This window comes from Sorex araneus, chromosome 8 (genome assembly GCF_027595985.1).
Source record: "Sorex araneus isolate mSorAra2 chromosome 8, mSorAra2.pri, whole genome shotgun sequence".
NCBI classification, from domain to species: Eukaryota; Metazoa; Chordata; class Mammalia; order Eulipotyphla; family Soricidae; genus Sorex; species Sorex araneus.
The window spans coordinates 45520032-45543669 of record NC_073309.1 but is presented as its reverse complement, the minus strand read 5'-3'; the positions used below and the strand labels follow the sequence as shown (position 1 = coordinate 45543669).

The window sequence follows — 23638 nt, the reverse complement described above, 5'->3', positions numbered from 1 at the left end:
GGCTGTGTGTGGCAAGCTCAGGGCAAGGTCAGATAGAGGTGTACACAGGTGGTCATTGATCGAACTGGATGCCACCTCTATGCTCTTGGAATGCAGAGAGTAGCTGGGAAAGAGGCACTGAGGTAGAGAGAGGGAAGGAGAGGAATGCACATGCCCAAGACAGTCCAGCTCTGTGAAGACAAAACCTGAGGTGGGGTGGGCCAGAGAACCCTCTCCCTGCAGCTGCCCCTCAAGCTTCGAATCTGCACAGGTATGTCTCCCCATCAACCCCACCGGGGGTGTCATGGGCAGGAGGGTGAAGGAGGGGACCCCTCTAAACACATGAATTGGGAGGTGGACACTCACAAACTCACACCATAAACTCACACTACATGAATGCACACACATGAGCTCACACTACATGAACTCACACTGCATGAACCTTGCCACACAAATGCAAACCCACCTCTCCACATGTGAAAATATTAAATCATAGAAGTAATACACATGCCAAAATAGAAGCACAAGCTCACACAGACTTAGACACAGAGACACACCACACCAAGTTCACCAACATGCAGACACCCTTTGACATACTAAAAGCACATATCAGAGATACAAGGGCCAGCGTGCATGCACACACTTTTGCATGTACAATCATGGCTGGAAGAGTAAACATACACTTACAAAAATCCCAGCATCACACACACACACACACACACACACACACACACACACACACAAACATGGATTGGATTTTGGTATCTGCCAAGTCCAGAGAGATACCAGATGCAGATTAGGGAGAGCATAGAATGAGCAGACAGCTGGGCTGTGGAGCCAGAAGTTCAGGTTCCAGGCCACTTTTTTTTTCTAAGTTCAGGCTCCTGAACAATGATGAGAAGGAGGTGGGGTTTGTTTATTTTTATTATTTTTGGCTTTTTAGGTCACACCCGGCGATGCACAGGGTTTACTCCTGGCTCATGCACTCAGGAATTACTCCTGACGGTGCTCGGGGGACCATATGGGAAGCTGGGAATCAAACCCGGATCGGCGCGTGCAAGGCAAACGCCCTACCCGCTGTGCTATTACTCCAACCCCAGGAGGTGGGGTTTGGATGAAGTTACATAACGGGGTGTGGCGGCAGCTCAGCATAAGAGGAACTTCTCCTGGAAGCAGCGGAGAGGAAGACAGGCTGGCCGGGACCATGGAGCTCAGCGTCCTCCTCCTCCTGGCTGTCCTCACAGGACTCTTGCTGCTCATGACCAGGGGCCAGCCAAAGGCTCGTGGACGTCTCCCTCCGGGCCCCCGCCCCCTGCCCTTCTTGGGGAACCTCTTGCAGATGGACAGAAAAGGTCTGCTCAAATCCTTCCTGAAGGTGAGACACAGAAGGACAGGGTATGAGGGTGGCTCCCCGTCTCAGTCCCTGGGGATGACTCTTGGCAAGGACTGGGATGGCATCTTTCCAGACTCAGGGGTGGGTAGGCAGTGGTTGGTGAGCAAGGGCCATGGAGATGAAGCTGGTGGAGGGTGGTCAGAGCAGTGACCAGAGGCATCGGTGCTATGTTGGAAGCACATGGCTGCAGTAGGAGGGGGACAAGTGGGGCCTGGGGGGTAAGCCATGGGCAAAGAATTTCACAATGCAGTGTCAATTCTGTGCCTGGAGAGAGAGAGAGACAGACAGACAGAGACAGAGAGACACAGACACACACACGTACACAGAGAGAAAGAGAGAGAGAGAGAAAGAGAAAGGGGCTTTGACACTAAGGAAAGAGGTTCTTGGGGCCAGAGAGATAGAACAGTGGGTAGGGTTTTTTGCTTTGCAAATCTGGGAAGCTTAACTGGCTTTGATCCTTGACACCACATATGGTCCCCTGAGTACCACCTGAAGTAATTCCTGAGTGCAGAGACAGGAGTATTCCTGAGCATTTTGGGGGTGGGCCCCAAACAAAACAAAGAAGCAAACAAATAAATAGAATATCGTCTGTCAACAATAGATATCAGAGAAGTAAGGAAAAGGTGTCTTAGAATCTTATTGATGAACATTAACCTGAGAATAGAGTCGGTGATAATGGGGAGCCACAGCTGGGTACAGTTTCTTATTTAATGATCTACTTTGTTAGCTGCTTGGTGAACATGAATAAGTTTTGACTGTGACAGACCCTCTGCTCGCACTGTTGACTACTCCTGAATCAGGACTCTGACTTACTAGTGTGTGTATGTGTGTGTGTGTGTGTGTGTGTGTGTGTGTGTGTGTGTGAGAGAGAGAGAGAGAGAGAGAGAGAGAGAGAGAGAGAGAGAGAGAGAGAGAGAGAGAGAGAGAGAGAGAGAGAGAGAAACTGCTGTATCACAGTATCACAGTCCTGTGTGCATATCATTTGCTTCTTATCACAAAGATTTGGACTTACACACTTTGGGACTTGTTTTTTTCCTGTCATAAGTGACGTGCCCAGAATTCACCTGCATTGTGGTGGGAGTTCATCTGGTCTCTTTCTCGATTCCATTAGTTTATTTATTTTTTAGTAAAGCAAATTAGTTTTTATTGCCTGAAATTTACTTAGAATGGTACAAAAAGGTGGGTGAGAAGAGAGGAAGTGTATTCAAGAGAGAACATGGGCTTTTCCAGAGTGGAAAAAGCAAGCAAAGAGACACATAGTAAGATATGTGTTCAAGGAAACACGGGCTTGAAGAGCAAGCCTTTAATTTTTAAAATTTGAGGCAGTGTGAATTTCTTTATTAAAATTTATTTATTTTATGTTTTTTTTTTGGGGCCACACCTGGTGTTATTCCTGATTCTATACTCATTGATCACTCCTGGTGTACTTGGGGCAGGCAGGGTGTACTTGGGATGCCAGGAATTGAAACTAGGTTGACGATGTGCAAAGCAATTGTCCTGTTCACTGTGCTTTTTTTCCAGCCCAGAACTGTGGTTTTCAATACTTTTAATGATAGGGTTTAATGCACGGAACATTCCAGCACCACACCCTCCACCATTGTGTCAGTAACCCCCACCTCGTCAGATCCCACAAACTCTAGCCTCCCCCTTCTTTCACTTTCCTTCTGAAGATCACTTCTCGGTTGTGATTGTATTTGGGCATTTGTTACGTCCTTACTATGTCTCTTGTGCATGGTTCTGGGGCTATCATAGTCCTTTCATAGTGAGTTGAGGTGGTTGAGTTGATTGAGGTGCTCTCACCTTCTAAGAGGTAAAGCACTGCGAGACTCAGCCTGGGGAAGAGGTTTGTCATGATCATACAGAAGGGGACAAGCAGGAGGGATGTCCTCAGCTGTGCCTCCTAGAGTAGAGCTGCTGGACATTTCCCACAGCCCTTGGAGAATTAGGTGAAAACTAAGCACTCTGTCCCCTCCAAATAGCCACACTCGTCACATAGATATTTGAGTTTTTGACCTCCTGCAATACGTCCCCAGTCCCTGAAAAGATCTTGTAGGTATTCAGGACCTTCTGTCATAATTGCCTCTTTGTAGAGTTGTGCTCAGGTCACTCTTAGCAGGGGGTCAAGGGACCAGATGGGATGTGAGGAATTGAACCCAGGTTAGCTGCATGCAATTCAAGTGCCCTGCTCTCTGAAGCCCCTGAAAACACATTTGAATGGGATTACTTTGGCATGGGGTGTGGGGATGGTTGCAGTGAGCCAGGAATGGAAATTGGGAAACCAGTGAGGAGCTTTACAATTGATTGACATAAAAGATTTTAAGGTAATCTTAACCTTCTTATGACTTTGTCAATCATTGTTTTCCAATTTAGTTTTAAAAATGTATGTGCCTGATTTACAATATAATTAATATTATTTTTTTTCTGGGAGGTCCACACCTGTTGATGCTCAGGGCTTATTTTTGGCTCTGTACTCAGGAACTATTTCTGTTGGGCTGGGGTTGAACCCAGATCAAGCACATACAAGGCAAGCGCCCTACCCATGATACTATTTGTCTTGCCCCAGTAGTAATAGTGCAGGTATAGAGTTGCTACAGCACACCCACTCCCAGCATGTCAGGGTCTCCCGCCCTCCACCGCTAGGTTCCCTCCCTTCCCTAACCCTCTAGCTTCCCCCAATGCCCCACTCCCCAACCCTTGACAAGCAATTCAATGTGTATATTCTCAGGGTCTGTTATGGGACATGTTCTTCCTCTCTTCCTCTTTCTTCCCCTCCCTTCCTCCCTCCCTCCCTCCCTTCCTCCCTTTCTTTCTTTCTTTCTTTCTTTCTTTCTTTCTTTCTTTCTTTCTTTCTTTCTTTCTTTCTTTCTTTCTTTCTTTCTTTCTTTCTTTCTTTCTTTCTTTCTTTCTTCCTTCCTTTCTCCCTTCCTTTCTCCCTTTCTTTCTTTCTTTCTTTCTTTCTTTCTTTCTTTCTTTCTTTCTTTCTTTCTTTCTTTCTTTCTTTCTTTCTTTCTTTCTTTCTTTCTTTCTTTCTTTCTTTCTCTCTTTCTTCCTTCCTTCCTTCCTTCCTTCCTTCCTTCCTTCCTTCCTTCCTTCCTTCCTTCCTTCCTTTCTTCCTTCCTTCCTCCCTTTCTTTCTTTCTTTCTTTCTCTTCTTTCTTTCTTTCTTTCTTTCTTTCTTTCTTTCTTTCTTTCTTTCTTTCTTTCTTCTTCCTTCCTTCCTTCCTTCCTTCCTTCCTTCCTTCCTTCCTTCCTTCCTTTCTTTCTTTCTTTCTTTCTTTCTTTCTTTCTTTCTTTCTTTCTTTCTTTCTTTCTTTCTTTCTTTTCTCTTTTATTTTATTTTATTTTTTAAAATTTATTTTATTGAATCACCATGTGGAAAGTTACAAAGTTCTCAGGCTTATGTCTGTTATACAATGCTCAAACATCCGTCCCTTCACCAGTGCCCATATTCCACCACCAATAACAACAAAAACAAAACAAAACAAAACAAAACAAAACAAAAAACCAGTATACATCCCACCCCTCACCCCCCAAATCCCCACCTGCGTGACTGATAATTTCACTTCCTTTTCTCTTTACCTTGATTACATTCCAGATTTCAACACAAAACTCACTATTGTTGTTGGAGTTTTCAACACAGACTCACTATTTTTGTTGGAATTTATCCCCCAAGAATACAGCTCTATTGACAAGGGAAATATTTGATAATAAGTTTTCCACTGATGAGAATGAAGAGATAAAAAGTCACGCGACCGCGGGCGGTTTACAATTTCTGTATTATATTCCTCTGTTAGCCGGCAAAAGCTTAGTTCACAGTCTCCATACATGGTTGCAAGCACTCGCTGGAACCCCAAGTCCTAAAGCTGTCTCTGGTTCCTGCTCGTTCCACATCCACGCGGCTGTGCAAAGGCATGGCCACCGGGTCGAATCTCGGCCGGAGCCTGAGCTCCAGCCCCCGGGCTGAGACTTCTTTCTTTCTTTCTTTCTTTCTTTCTTTCTTTCTTTCTTTCTTTCTTTCTTTCTTTCTTTCTTTCTTTCTTTCTTTCTTTCTTTCTTTCTTTCTTTCTTTCTTTCTTTCTTTCTTTCTTTCTTTCTTTCTTTCTTTCTTTCTTTCTTTCTTCTTCTCTCTATTTCTTTCTTTCTTTCTTTCTTTCTTTCTTTCTTTCTTTCTTTCTTTCTTTCTTTCTTTCTTTCTTTCTTTCTTTCTTTCTTTCTTCCTTCCTTCCTTCCTTCCTTCCTTCCTTCCTTCCTTCCTTCCTTTCTTTCTTTCTTTCTTTCTTTCTTTCTTTCTTTCTTTCTTTCTTTCTTTCTTTCTTTCTTTCTTTCTTCCTTCTTTCTTTCTTCCTTTCTCCCTTCCTTCCTTCCTTCCTTCCTTCCTTCCTTCCTTCCTTCCTTCCTTCCTTCCTTCCTTCCTTCCTTCCTTCCTTCCTTCCTTCCTTCCTCCCTCTCTCTTTTCTTTTTCTTTTTGGGTTAACCTGGAAATTCTTAGAGGGGTTACTCCTGGCTCTGCACTCAGGAATCACTACTGGCAGTTTTCAGGGAACCATATGGGATGTCGGGGATAGAACCTGGATTGGCTGCATGCAGAGCAAACACCCAACCTGCTGTACTATCGCTTCAGTACTATTATGGGACATTTTTATTCCCTCATTGTATTTCTTTATATGCCATATGTGAGAGAGATCATCCTGTATTAGTCCCTTTCCTCCTTTGAAGTCCATATTTCATTGAACTCAAACCGCATCCTGTTAAGGCACACATTCGTGGGTGCATGCATGGATCAGGAGATTTTCCCACACAGCAAGTTCATGTGGGTGACTCACAGTTGGGTCTGAAGGTGGCTTTTCCAGAAACTCCTCTTGTGACCCTTCTCAGTGACATCTTACCCACTTCCCTGTAATTATTTGTTTGTTTTTGGCTTCCACATAGCACTGCTCAGGGCTTACTCCTGGTAGACTCAGGGCTCCATATGGGGTACTGGGATGGAACCCAGGTCAACTGCTTGCAAGGCAAGCACCTTCCCACTGTGCAATCTCTCTAACCTCTAAAACTTTATGTTTTGTGTGATATGTTTGATCCCACACTTAGAATTGTAAGGCATGGATACTTCTGTACCTAGTTGCTCTTGCTTAATATCATGAAGCCTTGTATGGGTGTTAGGTGTAACCGGCCTTTATTTTCTTTAGTATTACACAACATATTCTACAACATGACTACACATTTGGCCACCAACCAAACTCTCTGTGAATCTCCCTCTTCAGTTTTTTTTAGTGGATACACATATACTTATTTTTTGTTGAATATGAATGTGGGTGTGAAGTTGCCGAATCACTGAATAACTTGTCTTCAGCTTTAATGGTTATGGCTTCATATTTTGTGGTGTGAAATCAAAGACCAAAATGAAGAAAGTTCCATGGTAGAGCCTATCAACACTTAGACTACGTGGTACAACTTTATGGTGACTGTGTGTATATGTGATTCATTATTGAATGTAACAGGGGTAAGCTGATTCCTGACTGGAATGCTGGACAATTTTAAGTGGCTGAACTGTTGTGATTTTTCAGATTTCATCATTAGCCTGAGAGGGGCCTGCCCTCCTCTTCTGTTTACCAACGATGGGCCAAGATTTTTCTCTAGAGAAAATGTCAGGAGACAGATGAAAAGTGGGGTTGGGTCATAGGAGGCTGATTTTTTTCTTTGATTTATCAACTTCAATGCGTGACGTTGAGGAAATTAAATAGTTAGTAACTCGGAAATTAAATTAATTATTATCTAAAAATTAAATTTATTATGCGATTATTGGTTTTAATATACTTTTAGTGACCCTAAATGCTCACTGCTTGCAAGGCAAGCACCCTACCTGCTGTACTATCATTTCATCATAAAGATACTTTATTTTTGAAAGAACCAAGACAATGGTTATTTAATTTTTGACAATTCCAGGCTAAGTTAGAATGAACTTGCTGCTGAAGAAAGATCTGATAGAAAGGATGAGCTAATTATTGGGTCCTACCTTTGAGTTATGCCCTAAGTTAGGGTCACTGAGGACACCCTCGGGGCTTTCTCTGGCTCTGTGCTCACGAATCACCCCAAGCAGGGATCCAGGGGATCAAACTCAGGTTGACTGTATGCAAGATAAGTGCCTTATGAGCTCAACTATCTCTCTGGTCCCTGGTACTAATTTTTTTTGAATTCAGCATTTGAATTCAATTTATCTTTACCTCTGAACTATACATTCAGTTCTCAAAGGGGAGCCTCTAAAGCAGTCGGGCAAAGGTGGCAGTAGGGCCAGAGCCCTGGTAAGGAGTAGAGAAAAGTTTGGCATGTAGGAGAGAGATAGGAGTTTCACCAGGTCTATTGATTTGGAGCAGAGTAGGAAAATAGATGTCCTCTCCTATGACAATTCTTGACAGAGTGAAGACTTCTTGGAAATTATATTCAGACTCCCTCTCTTTTTTTGACCTTGCCAGGCAGTGCTCCAGTGCTCAGGCTTACTTTTGGCTCTGTGGTCAGGGATCACTCTTGGCAGGGTTCGGGGGATCATATGTGGTGCTGGGGACTGAAGCTGGATCAGCTGCATGCAAGGCAATCTTCCTAACCTGGGAATTATATTCAGAAAGAAGTACGAGGATTAGTGTGGGTTAGGGAGTGTCATCCATGTCATCCATAAGTGGTGAATTCCTTGGGTACAGGAGTAGACTCTGATGGTACTATATGGATCACATGTTTTCTCTCCCCATTTGAGATTCAACCTCAGAGGCAGGGATAAACCTCATCTTAGCCAAGGCATATTTGATGAGGATCTATGAGTGATGAGATGCAAGGACTTGAGTAGCAAGAAATTCCTATCAGCTTCCAAGCTGACCTAACAGAAACTATAAGGGGTAACAAGTATAGGGAAGTTGGAGCATGATTGGGTGTTGGCCAATGTGTTTAGATAATTCTCCTGTAGAAGATAAAGCATTAACAAAAAGCAACTTGAAACAAAACAAACAAAAAACCAACTAAAAAAACCCCTCAGACCCCTTTCAAATAATTCAAAACAAGAAAACATAACAAAAAACCCTGCATTAGGAGGGAAAGGTAATAGCAATCATGAGAAAAAAAATTCTCCTGGAAACTACAATTGGTCACTTTTTTAGTTTTTCAAGTGGGAGAGCACATTTGTAGCATGTGCAGGACCTTGAATTTGATTCCATGAAACACATGCCCCTTGACCCCAACACCAGTGGCCCTGACCCCTCCCCTTCTTAGGTTCCACCATGGGTGGGCCCTAACCTAAGCAAAACAATAAAGCTCTAGCCCTAGGTTTAAAAATGGGACTTGGTGAATAGTAGAAATAAGTACCAGGAGGTTGTCACCATGGCTTGGAGGCTGTTCTCTCATTCTGGGCAACTCAGAGAAGGGAACAGCAAGTAAAATGTGGTTGTTGGTCATGTGGGGGAAAGATGATGCGGGCCAAATATAGACTAGAGACTGAACGCAATGGCCACTCAACACATTTATTGCAAACCACAACACCTAACCAGAGAGAGAGAACAAAAGGGAATTCCCTGCCATAGTGGCAGGGTGGGGTGGGGGGAGACGGGACTGGGAAGGGGGGGTGGGATGTTGGGTTTACTGGTGGTGGAGAATGGGCACTGGTGAAGGGATGGGTTATCAAACTTTGTAAGGGAGAAACATGAGCACAAAAATGTATAAATCTGTAACTGTACCCTCACGTTGACTCACTAATTAAAAATAAACTATTAATAAAAAAAAATGGGACTTGGTGCCTGAAATGGAAAAGGAGGGAAAAATGAGGGTGAGAGGCAGAGAAGATGATATGATGAAATTTGTATACTGTATTCTCATGAAGTTAATTTTGTTCATGGTGCCAGAGAGATAGTACAGTGGGGAAGTTGCTTGCCTTGCATGTGGTCGACTTGTTAGATCCTTGGCATCCTGTGTGGTCCCCTGAGCACCTGTTACTGTTGCCTGGTGTGATCCCTGAATACAAAACCAGGAGTAATCCATGAGCATCACTGGGTGTTACCCCCAAACAACAACAACAACAAAAGTTAATTTTGTTCTTTTTTTTCTTCCTCCTATTGGCCGAATGGTTAGTTTCTTCCTTTTTTTTTGTTTTTAATGTTTATTTTCTAGTTCACATAATTAAGATGATAACATTCTCTCTGTGTACCAATTTGGCTTCATTGTATCCCCAATTATTTGAAATAGCCTTACTGAAAAGAGCCAGAATTTCATGTTTGATTTTCTCTATATCCAAATTAATCACTGTCACTGTCACTGTCATCCCGTTGCTCATCAATTTGTTCGAGCAGGCACCAGTAACGTCTCTCATTGAGAGACTTATTGTTACTGTTTTTGGCATATCCAATACGCCTGGGTAGCTTTCCAGGCTCTGCCGTGCAGGCTCCATACTCTCAGTAGCTTGCCGGGCTCTCCGAGAGGGGCGGAGAACACGGGTCGGCTGTGTGAAAGGCGAATGCCCAACCACTGTGCTATCGCTCCAGCCCATCCAAATTAATGAAACAAAAAATTAAAGTACTTCTTTTTCATTTTGGTTTTGGGCCATACTTGGTAGTGCATAGGGGTTACTCCTTGCTCTCCACTCAAGGATGAGTGGGGCTTGGGAGACCCTATGGGGTGGCAGGGATCAAACTCACACACAAGGCACACACAAGGCAAATGCCCTTCCCTCCCTCTGTACTGTTGTCCTGGACCCTTCAAATACTTTCAAAACAATGGGGATTTGAGGGGATCATCTTTCCTCTCATTTCTTTGTGCCTTTTCATTTTTTTTTAATTTTAGAAAAAATTTAAACTTTATTATTATTATTATTATTTTTTTTTGCTTGTTGGGTCACACCCGGCAATGCACAGGGGTTACTCCTGGCTCTGCACTCAGGAATTACTCCTGGCAGTGCTCAGGGGACCATATGGGATGCTGGGATTCGAACCTGGGTTGGCCGCATGCAAGGCAAATGCCCTACCCGCTGTGCTATCTCTCCAGCCCCCAAAATTTTTTTTTTAAATTTATTTATTTATTTATTTTTAATTTTTTTATTGTGGAAAGTTACAAAGTTACAAAGTTTTCAGGTTTAAATCTCAGTTACAGCCCCCCAAAATTTAAACTTTAAAAAGTTACCATGATTCACAAAGCTATGGCCAAAGAAGGAGGATTATTTCTTTAGCTGAGATGTCAGACAGATGTGTCCAGAGCCAAGGGAATGGACTAGGGTGACAGTAAAAACATTTAACTTCTGTGCTGCTGAGGGCACCTGTCATGAGGTCTGGGATGGGACAGTACACCCTTTACGGAAGGAGATATGTGTTAGTCTATATGTATTAATGATTAAGCAACAGGAAAAATCGAAGAAGAGCATACTATTAATAATCATGGGTGTTGATGTGCTTGGCAGATACGAGACCAATATGGGGATGTGTTCACTGTGTACCTGGGACCACGGCCTGTGGTCATGCTCTGTGGGACAGAGGCCATCCGGGAGGCTCTGGTGGACCAAGCTGAAGCCTTCTCTGGCCGGGGAAAAATTGCTGTGGTTGAGCCAATCGCTCAGGGGTATGGTAAGTGCCTGGAAGTTTCCAGGAAGATTGGGTTGGAGGATGTGGATTAAAGATAGTGAATCCTGGGGCTGGAGCAATAGCACAGTGGGTAGGGCGTTTGCCTTACACACGGCCAACCCGGGTTCGATTTCCAGCATCCCATATGGTCCCCCGAGCACCGCCAGGAATAATTCCTGAGTGCAGAGCCAGGAGTAACCCCCGGGCATCGCTGGGTGTGACCCCCCCAAAAAAAGCAAAAAAAAAAAAAAGATAGTGAATCCAGAAAAGGAAGCCAGTCGTGCAGAGGAATTCAGGTCTACTTCCAACATCTTCTGCAATCCATGATGTGGTCTACACTCCAGGTGTAATCTTTGCCAACGGGGAACGTTGGAAGGTCCTTCGACGATTCTCACTGGCCACCATGAGGGACTTCGGGATGGGAAAGCGGAGCGTGGAGGAACGAATCCAGGAGGAGGCTCAGTGTCTGGTGGAGGAGCTGCGAAACACTAAGGGTAAGTCCTGGGGTATGGGTAGGGCAGACACACACACACACACAAACATACACAAATACAGATACAGAGCAGTGCATGGCAATAGAAATTCATGTGCAAGAGATCAGAGAAGGGGAGGCAGAAAGTAAAAGAGAAACAGAAACCACCCAATAGAGAGACCCAGGACATGGAGAGGGTTGGAGAGAGCTCAGTGAACAGGAAGAGTTGATGGAATAGACTGTCAAGAATAACACTCAAACCTGTGCTGAGATGTCTCTTCTAGGGAATAGCAGCACATGGATTGAATGTGTCTGTGAAAGGCAGAAGTAGGAAGTCCAGGAAGCCAGGAGAGAAAAAGGAAAATCAGACATGTAAAGGGCAGTGAACAATGAACGAAGCAGGAGTGGCGGGGGGAACATCCAGATAGCACTTCCGGTTGGTTTTGGAGTCTCCCCAAATGGGCATTGCTGAGACAGAGATGACAGGGCTCTTTGTCAGGCGATCATCAGTTTGGAGTGAGGAAAGAAGCAGAGGCAAGACAGGGAGCAGGGGGACAGGGCCAGAGGGAGTGAGAAGGAGCTGGTGCTGAGTCTGAGAAAGAAAGAAAGAAAGAAAGAAAGAAAGAAAGAAAGAAAGAAAGAAAGAAAGAAAGAAAGAAAGAAAGAAAGAAAGAAAGAAAGAAAGATATGGAAAGATCAAGAAAGAAATTTAAAGAGGTTAGGGGAGATAGTGAGAGAGAGAGACAGAGACAGACAGAGAGAGAGAGAGGACAGAGAAAAGAAAGGCACTGGAAGACAAATGCCTGAAGGCTCTTTAGAGGCCAGAAAGGAGGGACGGTGGAGACTAGAAGTGAGGCTGCATCTGTGTGTGGTTCCTGGATTCTGCACCCCCCCCCCCCCCATTTTCCCACCTGAGTCTGGGATGTGCAGACATCAGCCAGTGAGGGTGGAACAGTTCCCTGGAGGTCTGAGAGTCCAAAGGTGGGGACAGAGGAAGGGTATAAGATATTTATGGAACAGGGAGAGCAACATTAAAAAAATTGAATATGACTGCAAGATTGAACGTCTGCTCCACATCCCCCACCCTGGGTCTTCCCTTTTCCTGCTCCTAGAGACAGAGCAAGATCCCACTGCCCAGCTGTTATTTGCACCTGGCTTCAGCAATTAGGGCTGTGTAATGGCTCAACCGCCTCCAAGGTGAGAGGATGCTGAGAGCTCTGTGTGTCCATTTGTGAAATAGGTGCACCAGCAGCCTGGTACCTTCCTCACAGGTATGGTGAGGATGAGAAGGGCCAAGTTGTGACAGTTATTGGAGAAGTTCTCACACATAACATGGGATCATGAGTGTCTCTATTATTGTTCAGTTTCCTGACCCCTTGCTGGGATATACAGAATGGTGACAAATCAATGGGCAGCATCCTGGGCTTCTCAGGCCTTTGAGTGCGTGTCCAGGAACCTGTGTCCTCTTTTCTCAGGAGCCCTCCAGGATCCCACCTTCTTCTTCCACTCCATCACTGCCAACATCATCTGCTCCATTGTCTTCGGGGAACGTTTCTCCTACCGAGATCCCCAGTTCCTGCGCCTGCTGGATTTGTTCTTCCAAACCTTCGCCCTCATCAGCTCCTTCTCCAGCCAGGTTGGGAGAGTGGAAGGGGAGTGGGGATGCGGTAGACGCATAGGGCAAGCATGGCAGCTTGAGCGGGTGGGAATGTAGCACAGGGCTGGAACAGGGCTGGATGGATAACAGACAGACAAGAGAGGCAGGGGGCTCAGGAGACTGTATTTCTCCAATTCCTCAGTGTCTTTTCCCTCACTGTGTTGGCTCCCCTTTCTTTCCTATTCTTGTTACAATGATGTCATGAGTCACACACTTGGTTTGGTGCTCACTGGCATCACACACTGTAGTTGTGGTGCTCATACACTTTGTTTGGTATCCAGGGTTCCATCTCGCATTGTCTCATGGACCCTTCCCATCTCCTGGTCTCATGCTTCAATTCGGGTATTTTTGCTACAGACCCAGCCTGGGACCCCTCCTCCCTCTTTCTGTTAAAAGCAAAAATTTCTTCCAGATTACAAAGATGCCTCTCTTTAAAAACAATTGAAAAAGGTCTTCCATTAAATAATGATCATATAAAAGGGAATGGGTTATTGTACCTTTTTATTTTTATTTTTAAAAATTTTTTAATGTGAGTCACCATGAGGGTACAGTAACAGATTTACACATTTTTATACTTTGTGTTTCCCTTATACAATGTTCAAGCACCCCTCCCTCTACCAGTGTCCATTTTCCACCACCAGTGAACCCAGTGTCCCTCCTACCTCCCAATCCCACCCCTCCCTCCCCCCCGCCCCCCCGCCTCTGTGGCAGGGCATTCCCTTTAGTTCTCTCTCTCTCCTTTTGGGTGTTGTGGTCCACAACAGGGATATTGAGTGGCCATCGTGTTCAATCTATAGTCTACTTTCAGCACGCATCTCCCCTCCCGAGTGGGTCCTCCAACCAGGGTTTACTTGATATTCCCTTCTCTATCTGAACTGCCTTTCCCCCAGCATGTGAGGCCAGCTTCCAAACCATGGAGCCAACCTCCTGGTACTTATTTCTACTATTCTTGGGTGTTGGTCTCCTACTCTGTTATTTTATATTCCACAGATGAGTGCAATCTTTCTATGTCTGTCTCTCTCTTTCTTTTTTTTTGCTTTTTGGGTCACACCCGGCTATGCACAGGGGTTACTCCTGGCTCTGCACTCAGGAATTACCCCTGGCGGTGCTCAGGGGACCATATGGGATGCTGGGAATCGAACCCAGGTCGGCTGCATGCAAGGCAAACGCCTTACCCACTGTACTATTGCTCCAGCCCTGTCTCTCTCTTTCTGACTCATTTCACTTAGTATGATACTTTCCATGTTGATCCACTTATATGCAAAATTCATGACTTCATCTTTTCTAACAGCTGCATAGTATTCCATTGTATAGATGTACCAAAGTTTCTTTAACCAGACACCTGTTATTGTAACTTTTTCTGAACTTTGTTATGCAGTAACAGTCATTAATAAAAGCTGATGTGTAGGACCGAAGTGATAGTACAGCAGGTTGGGCATTTGCCTTGCATGTGGTTTACCTGGGTTTGATCCCTGGTATGCCATATTGTACCCTGAGCACCACCAGGAGTGAGTCCTGAGGGCAGAGCCAGGAGTAAGCCCTGAGCATTGCTGGGTGTGACCCCAAAAACAACAAAAAAAGGCTGGCATGTATTAAAAAATACCACCAACAGCAGCAACAAAATAACTGTAATACACAGTTGATTGTTGAACTGCCAGGGGTTAGGGTGCTCACACACCCACTCCAGTTGAGAGGAATTAATGATCACTTCTTCTATATTGTGATTCTTTACTAGAGGATAGGAAACCCAGGATTGGAAAAAAATCCTTGTGGAAGTTTGTCTGCACAGGTCAAACCCTGCCATTCAGGCTCAACTGTATTTTATTTTATTTTTTGGTTTTTGGACCACACTAGGTGATGCTCAGGGGTTACTCCTGACTCTGTGATCAGGAATCACTCCTGACAGTACTCAGGGGACCATGTGGGATGCCGGGGATGGAACCTGGATTGGCTGTGTACAAGCCAATGACTTACCCACTGTACTGTTCCTCCAGCTCCTCAACTATATTTTCAATGAAAAAGTCTAGAGCTGGGGCTGGAGCAATAGCACAGCGGGTAGGGCATTTGCCTTGCACGTGGCTGACCCGGGTTCAATTCCCAATATCTCATATGGTCCCCTTAGAACCGCCAGTGGTGATTCCTGAGTGCAGAGCCAGGAGTAACCCCTGTGCATCGCCGAGTGTGACCCAAAAAGAAAAAAAAAGAATAAAAAAGAAAAAAAAGAAAAAGTCTAGAGCTGCAAAGCAGCTGGCCTCTGGCATTTCTTAGAGGAACTGTAGGTCAGATAGTAACTTAGGACTGTCCCCAGAGTTCCCATGATCTCCCTAAGGAAAGTCTGGTGGAAAATTGGGAAGAGACCCTGGTGAGCTTGTGTGACCAGCCTCAAAGAGGGATTTCCCTGTTCTCCTTCAACAGTTAACCCCAGGGAGAGAAAATTCAGCTTGAGAGGTTTCATCCAACAGCCATAGTTATCTCTAGAAGGAGGAATTGCAAGGGATTTTACATCTTTCTATGTACAGTCCTGCATTTTTCTAACAGTTATTAGCAACAAGCTAGGTATTGCATTTTCCATTAGACTAAAGGATAAAGCCCAAATAAGTAAATAGTGCTGAGTGTCTACTGCCTCATCTGGGTGAGCATAATGTTATCATTCCTGGTGCAGTACAAAACAGGCAGAGAGGAGGGAAGAGTCAGGGAAAAGTTTGAGCAAAACAAATAAAGTGGCTGTGGGAGGCAGCCAACACATTCTTTTTTTTTTTTTTTTTTTTTAAGAAATATTTTATTGAACCACCGTGAAAACAAAAAAAATACAAAGCTTTCAGGTTTAAGTCACAGTCAAATACTGATTAAACCACCATCCCTTCACCAGTGCACCCGTTCCACCACCAAGAACCCCAATGCACCCCACTCCCACCCCTCCCTCCATCTAAGTAGCTGATGATATTCCCATTATTCTCTCTACATATTGAGTACATTTCATATTTCCATACAGAACTCACTATTGTTGATTGGAAATTTTCCCCAACAATCAGGCCTGCTGAATAAGCATCATCTAATAATTTCTCTTCCTTGGTAAAGGTGAAGACTTTGAGTCCGCGCGGCCGCTATTGCGGCCGCGCGGTTTTGGGTTTCTAATATTTTAGCTCAGTTCACAGTCAAAATGGATGGCTGCAAGAATCTGCTCTGGTGCCAAAATGGGTTAGGAGACCTCAGGATCACAGTCAGTAGGCGGGAGGCTCTGCTTCTCGTGCCGCGGCTCTTGGTTCATCTCTGGGCGGAAGGCGCGCCGGGAACACCTCCCCTCCCAGGATCACCTACAGGCTACGTCACTAAAGAAAGTCCTACCTCCTGGTGTAGGGGTCTTAGAGGGTGGCTCTCACCGCGTGGCTGCTGCCGCTGCCGCCATTTTCGCTCAGAAAAATGGGGTGGAGAGGGAAAAAAAATCCCTTCCCGGGCTGCACGAGGTTGTAGTTCAGTTCGCAGTCAAAATGCATGGCTGCAAGAATCTGCTCTGGTGCCAAAATGGGTTAGGAGACCTCAGGATCACAGTCAGTAGGCGGGAGGCTCTGCTTCTCGTGCCGCGGCTCTTGGTTCATCTCTGGGCGGAAGGCGCGCCGGGAACACCTCCCCTCCCAGGATCACCTACAGGCTACGTCACTAAAGAAAGTCCTACCTCCTGGTGTAGGGGTCTTAGAGGGTGGCTCTCACCGCGTGGCTGCTGCCGCTGCCGCCATTTTCGCTCAGAAAAATGGGGTGGAGAGGGAAAAAAAATCCCTTCCCGGGCTGCACGAGGTTGTAGTTCAGTTCGCAGTCAAAATGCATGGCTGCAAGAATCTGCTCTGGTGCCAAAATGGGTTAGGAGACCTCAGGATCACAGTCAGTAGGCGGGAGGCTCTGCTTCTCGTGCCGCGGCTCTTGGTTCATCTCTGGGCGGAAGGCGCGCCGGGAACACCTCCCCTCCCAGGATCACCTACAGGCTACGTCACTAAAGAAAGTCCTACCTCCTGGTGTAGGGGTCTTAGAGGGTGGCTCTCACCGCGTGGCTGCCGCCGCTGCCGCCATTTTCGCTCAGAAAAATGGGGTGGAGAAGGAAAAAAATCCCTTCCCGGGCTGCACGAGGTTGTAGTTCAGTTCGCAGTCAAAATGCATGGCTGCAAGAATCTGCTCTGGTGCCAAAATGGGTTAGGAGACCTCAGGATCAAAGTCAGTAGGCGGGAGGCTCTGCTTCTCGTGCCGCGGCTCTTGGTTCATCCTAACACATTCTTCTGGAGAGATGACCAGAAGGAGAGGCACAGAGAGTTGAAGAGAGGAAATCAGAGAGATTGAGAGGTGGTACAGAGACCAGCAAGAGACAAGATGATGAGGGTCTTCAGTATCTGTATTGCAAACCATAATGCCCCAAAGGAGAGAGAGAATATTGGAGAAATTGTCTGCCATGGAGGTAGGGGGAAGGTTGGAAAAAGGGGGATATACTGGGGACCTTGGTGGTGGAGAATGTGCACTGGTGGAGATATGGGTGTTTGATCATTGAATGACTGAAACTCAAACATAAAAGCTTTATAGCTGTATCTCACAGTGATTCAATAAAAAAAAGATGATGAGGGTCAAGATCCAGGAAGAGATAAATACACCAAGGAGATGATTCATTCCAAAAGTCTCAGCACAAATACAGACACAGAGACAGGGATGGAGGGCAGAGCCAGAGCCAGATGGAGCCAGTGAGACACTCAGAGACAGGGATACAGAGATCCTGAGGAGGTGTTGGGAACCAGGAGGTTGGTCTCTTCCGGTGACTGGGTAGCTCAGACACAGAAGGCTCTATAATCTCTCTCTCTTCCAAATAGGTGTTTGAGCTCTTCTCTGGCTTCTTGAAGTACTTCCCTGGCTCACACAGGCAGATCTATAGAAACCTGCAGGAAATCATTGTCTTCATTGGTCAGAGTGTGGAGAAGCACCGCGAGACTCTGGACTGCTCTGCTCCCCGCGACTTCATCGATACCTACCTGATCCGCATGGACAAAGTGGGGTTTGGGGGAGGGGAAGAGAGGAAAAGATGGGGAGCTGAGAAGAGAGGAGAATGGGGTGCAAGGGTGGGGAAGAGCAGGGAGGGAAGAATAGAGAATGTAGAAGGGAGATTAGGAAAAAGGAGATGTGGTTGGGAGTCAAGAGTTAGAAAGGAAGGAAAGAGATAGGAGAGAGAGAGGAAGAGAAAAGAGAGAGAAACATAGGACAGGGAAAAAATAAAGCATCTACTCAGAGAGAAAAGAGGGGCTGGAAATGTGCAAGAGAAGTAGAAACTGATCTGGATGCCTAGAACCATCCTTGGGTACGAGTACAGTGAGGCTCCAGGGTCCCTTGACCTAAACTCTCTCCCGGACACAGGAGAAGTCTGATCCGAATACTGAGTTCCACCAGCAGAACCTCATCATCGGTGTACTCTCGCTCTTCTTTGCTGGCACGGAGACCACCAGTACTACGCTCCGCTACGGATTCCTGCTCCTGCTCAAATACCCTCATATGACAGGTGGGCATAATGGGGGGTCCATTTAGGTGGATGGGTAATCTGACTGCTCTTTGAGTTGCATATGCAGGATTAGGGGTTCTGCCAAGATGAGACACAACAGTTGACTCTCAGACCAGGAGCACTGCAGGTTTTGAACAAATCCCCAACCTAGCCAAGGCTCTGGGTAGATGGATGAATGAAGAATATGTTGATATGTTTTCTCACTTTTTTACTTACTTTAAAGTTTACTTTAAACTTCAAATCTTCTATCCTTTCATTCATTCCTCCCTTTCTTAATGCATCTCTCATCCATCTCACCATTCATCCCTTTCCATCTTTGCTTTTACTTATTAATTTACCTGTACCCCTCGCCCCAATTCTGTTATCTACTATTTGTCCAACAAACTCACTTCCATGCACTTATTTGGGTTACATTATTTTTCAGTGTTTCCTTGAGTGAGCATGTGTCCATCTGTCCTATGATCTTGGCTCGTTCCTTACTGTTTCTCACTCTTGCTTCATTTTCTTCCCATCTGGTTATTTATGTATTTAGCCTTTTATCATTTATTAATCCATGCATACTATCAGTCAATCCACCCATCAATTATTCCTCAGTTTACTATATTTTCATTCATTTGTTTAGTCTTTTTATTCCTCCATCAATCCAGCCATCCACTCATTCATGTGATTTATTGATTGGTTGAGATCCTATAGTTTTATATAGACTATTAATTTTTCTGGTTTGCTTTTGGCTCATGCAAGTGATGCTTTATGATTATACCAGCTCTAAGCTCAAGGGTTGATCCTTGAAATGTTGGGAGATCATGTGGGATTGAGAGTTGAATAAGGGCATACTGCATACAAAGATGCAATCAGCATGTTGATCTCTCTGGTCATGCTTAGTAATCAAACACATAATTTGGTTACTGACTAATAAGTATATTAATTGGATTTCTATTTCTATTTTGGTTTTGGGGCCACCTGCAGTGGTACTTGGGGCTTACTCCTGGCTCTGCACTTAGGGATCACTCCTGGCAGTCCTCAGGGGACCATATGGAATGCTGGGGATAAAAACTGGGTCAGCCTTGTGCAAGTCAATTGCCCAACACCTTATACTATTGCTCTGATCTCCTAATTTTTTTAAATTCTTTAATTAGTGAGTCACCATGAGGGTACAGATACAGATTTACACATTTTTGAGCTTGTTTTTCCCTCATACAATGTTCGCAAACCCATTCCTCCACCAGTGCCCATTCTCCACCAGCAATAAACCCAGTATCCCTCCCACTCCCCAATCCCATCTCCCCCCCCCCCACCCCACCCTGCCTCTGTGGCAGGGTATTCCCTTTTGACCTCTTTCTCCACTTGGGTGTTGTGGTTTGCAATAGGGGTATTGAGTGTCCATTGTGTTCAGATTCTAGTCTACTTTCAGCACGCATCTCCCTTCCTGCGTAGGATCTCCAACCACATTTTACTTGGTGTTCCCTTCTCTATCTGAGCTGCCTTTTTCTCCAGCATGTGAAACCAGCTTCCAAGCCGTGGTCTAATCTCCTAATTTTTAAAATTAAAAAAATTATTTTCACTTATAAATTGATTGATGTATTTATTCAGTTGTTTATTTATCCATGGGTTAATTTATTTATTTATCCATGGGTTAATTTATGAATGTCTCTCACTGTTATATACCCGATCCCCTAGTTCAGTACTTCATCTACCCACACAATAGAGATTCATTTATCTTACGCTCATCTCAGAGGGGAATTTGGCAGCTTCATGGTCTTAAATTCTAAATATTAAGTAATTTGAAAAATGTGGGATATATGCCATGTGTATGTGTTTACCTGTACGTGTGGGGAGAAAAATATCCATAGCATTCATTAGATTTCAAGGGCTAAAACTATTTGTTGCTTCCTTCCTTTCCCACCCCCTTTGCTCCATACTGTGGCCAGGAATGTCACTGATGTAACCTTTGCTGTGGAGTTTTTCTGCTTCATTTCCCCCAGAGCTAAAAAAATAGCTCGAGGGCAGTTTCCTTGCTAAACTCCTCTCTGAACATTTCTCACCATTCCCCCTCTTGTGTGTAGAGAGAGTCCAGAAGGAAATCGATCAGGTGATTGGCTCACACCGTGCTCCTGCCCTCAATGACCGAGCCAACATGCCATACACCGATGCCATCATCCATGAAATTCAAAGATTTTCGGACCTCCTTCCCATTGGCTTGCCTCACACTGTCACCAAGGACACACATTTCCGCGGGTACATTATCCCAAAGGTGAGGCCAACTGGGGTCCTGAATCTCCTGAATTTTCTTAGTCTCCCTATGTACCTCCCCGTGAGTTCTCCTCGGGCAATCTTGTCCCACACACCACCTGTGGGATGGGTTTATTGGAATATATCATCTTTATTTTCTTTATAATTGGATTTCAGTCATTAATTTTCTGACACCCATCCCTTTAGCAGTGAACATTTCCCACCACCAATGTGCCCAATTTCTTTCTCACTGCCCTCCCCAACCCCAGCTCTATGGCAGGCACTTTTCTTCTCTCTCTCTCTCTCCTTTTAGGCATTATGATTTATAATCAAATACTGAAAGGTTATCAGGTATATCCCTTTATCTACTTTCACCACTCAGTTCCTGTCTAAAGTGATCATTTCCAGCTATTATTTTCATACTGGTCCCTTCTCTATCTTTTTGTCCACACACACCTGTGACAAGCTTTCAACCATTGACCAGACCTCCTGGTCCCTGTTTTCCGTAACCTTGGATATAAGTTTCATACGTTTTTTTTATATCACACAAATGAATGCATTATCTTTTGATCTTGTGACCTTTCCCAAGGGCACTGAAGTGTATCCCATCCTGAATTCTGCTCTCAATGACCCACGTTACTTCGAGAAGCCAGAAACCTTCAACCCTGACCGCTTTCTGGACACCAATGGGGAATTGAAGAAGAACAATGCTTTCATGCCCTTTTCCATAGGTGAGAGGCCAGATACTTCTGTGCAGGAGCACGTCATCTTGAGAGAGCCAAATTGAAGCTTTTGTTTATTAGACAGTTGGTATCTGTTGCTTTAGTTGCCCTGCCCTGTCCATCTTTACAAAAACCCTAGATAGGGTTAGAGAAGTTAGATCACATCCCCCACAATTGATAATTCTGATCTGGGCATGCATTAAAACCCTTAGACACTTAAGGGCAACATACTTTTAAAATACTACTCTGAGTCCAGGGCTTTATTGGGGGTTGACAATAATACATCAGTCCAGTCACAAAGAGTTACAGTTTCTTTCCCCCCAAATTGCCACATAGTAGAAGGAAGAACATTTATTACATGGTCATAAGTAAAAATATCATTAAGGAATGAATGCTTGCAGAGTGCTTAAAAGAACTTGGCACATGGGGGGGTGGGAGGGATACTGGGATCATTGGTGGTGGAGAATGGGCACTGGTGGAGGGATGGGTACTCAAGCATTGTATGACTGAAACACAAGTATGAAAAGTTGTAAGTCTGAAAAAAATTAGAAAAAAGAAAAAGAAAAAGAACTTGGCGCAATCCATTGGTCTTGTGCTATAGAAACAAACACAGAATAGTAAACACAGTATCCTTCACCAAGTGGTATTGCCACGTTCACTAGAATTGTTGCACATTTATTTATTTATTTATTTATTTAATTTATTTATTTTGCTTTTTGGGTCACACCTGGCGATGCACAGGGGTTACTCCTGGCTCTGCACTCAGGAATTATTCCTGGCGGTGCTCAGGGGACCATATGGGATGCTGGGATCTGAACCCGGGTCGGCCGCGTGCAAGGCAAACGCCCTACCCGCTGTGCTATTGCTCCAGCCCCAAATTGTTGCACTTTTACACCCTTTTTTTCTGCCAAACTTGATTTTGCTTAGGTTTTATACCAGCTCTACACCTAGGGATCACTCCTGGTGGGGCTTGAGGCACCATATGGGTTGCTGGGGTCTGAACCCAGGTTGGCCATGTATAAAGCAAGCATCCTAGCCTCTGTGCTATCTCTCCAGACCCATATTTTAACTTCCTAATTCACAATACTTCTATGAGGTAGGTCTCCTGTTCCACATTGGAAAAGAAGGGCATTAAAATGTTAAGCCAGATTTATGGGGCCAGAGCAAAGCATAGTGGGTAGGGAATTTGTCTTGCATGGAACTGACCTAGGTTTGATCCCTGGCACCCCATATGGTTGTCCAAGCCTGCTAGGTGTGATTCCTGAGTGCATAGCCAGATGTAAGCCCTGAGCACCTCTGGGTGTGGTCCCCAAACCAAAAACCAAAAAAACCACCCTACACACATATTGAGTGGAACATAGACACATGTATATTTACACTCATGTCCAACTTGAAGTGGGTCTACATACTTTGTGGGACCCTTGGGAATCCTAACTCATGTTATAAATGATCTCTAGAAAACGTGTGTGGTATTAGCTACCCAGAGATTGCACTTGGTTTTAGGGCTTAGAACCTCCCTAATCATAGTTTATCTGGAATTGCAGGTTAGAGATTAGCCCAAGGCGAGTATGTTTCAGTGGATGCCAGTGTCTGGGTTTTCAGATGAGAGAGGGTAGAGAATGCACATGCCACCTCCCCACACCTGTGACTCTCTGTGTCCACAGGGAAGCGCATCTGTCTTGGAGAAGGCATCGCCCGCACAGAATTATTTCTCTTCTTCACCACCATTCTGCAGAACTTCAACCTGGCCACCAACATGGCCCCTGAGGACATCGACCTCACCCCCATGGAGTGTGGTATTGGCAAACTGCCCCCACCATACAAGATCCGCTTCTTGCCTCGTGGTGAAAACTGAAGGAAGGGAGGGGGAGTCATGGCATTCTGTCATTCATTAAGACACCCGACTTCTGCAGAACATGGCCCCCTGTGGGAGGTATCTCTAGCAAAAGGACACCCAAGGTTGGGATAGTCTCCTGGGCAAATCGGTTTAGGTCTTCAAATGTAATCAGGTATCAAAAGTGTGCCTAGGAAAGAATAGAATAGATGCGAGGCAGAAAAATGGACACCCAGGAAAGGGCA

At 44.9% G+C, this 23638-nt stretch overlaps 1 protein-coding gene across 1 annotated transcript; it reads left to right on the top strand.

Annotated features, from left to right (window-relative positions):
* The first annotated feature begins 1183 nt into the window (after positions 1-1183).
* Positions 1184-23414, top strand: LOC101545542 (cytochrome P450 2B4-like). The gene is made up of 9 exons (XM_004620775.2): positions 1184-1354; positions 10796-10958; positions 11300-11449; positions 12903-13063; positions 17929-18105; positions 18467-18608; positions 20672-20859; positions 21427-21568; positions 23224-23414. Exons 1-9 carry the CDS (start codon positions 1184-1186, stop codon positions 23412-23414), a joined length of 1485 nt encoding a protein of 494 aa, XP_004620832.2.
* Positions 23415-23638: the final 224 nt, after the last annotated feature.

Bases quoted from the DNA above. Each gene is read 5' to 3' on its own strand.
- LOC101545542 (XM_004620775.2), top strand. From the start codon at position 1,184: ATGGAGCTCAGCGTCCTCCTCCTCCTGGCTGTCCTCACAGGACTCTTG. The intron at 1,355-10,795 runs GTGAGACACAGA...TGTGCTTGGCAG, and splicing joins TGCTCAAATCCTTCCTGAAG to ATACGAGACCAATATGGGGA. The intron at 13,064-17,928 runs GTTGGGAGAGTG...TCTTCCAAATAG, and splicing joins TCAGCTCCTTCTCCAGCCAG to GTGTTTGAGCTCTTCTCTGG.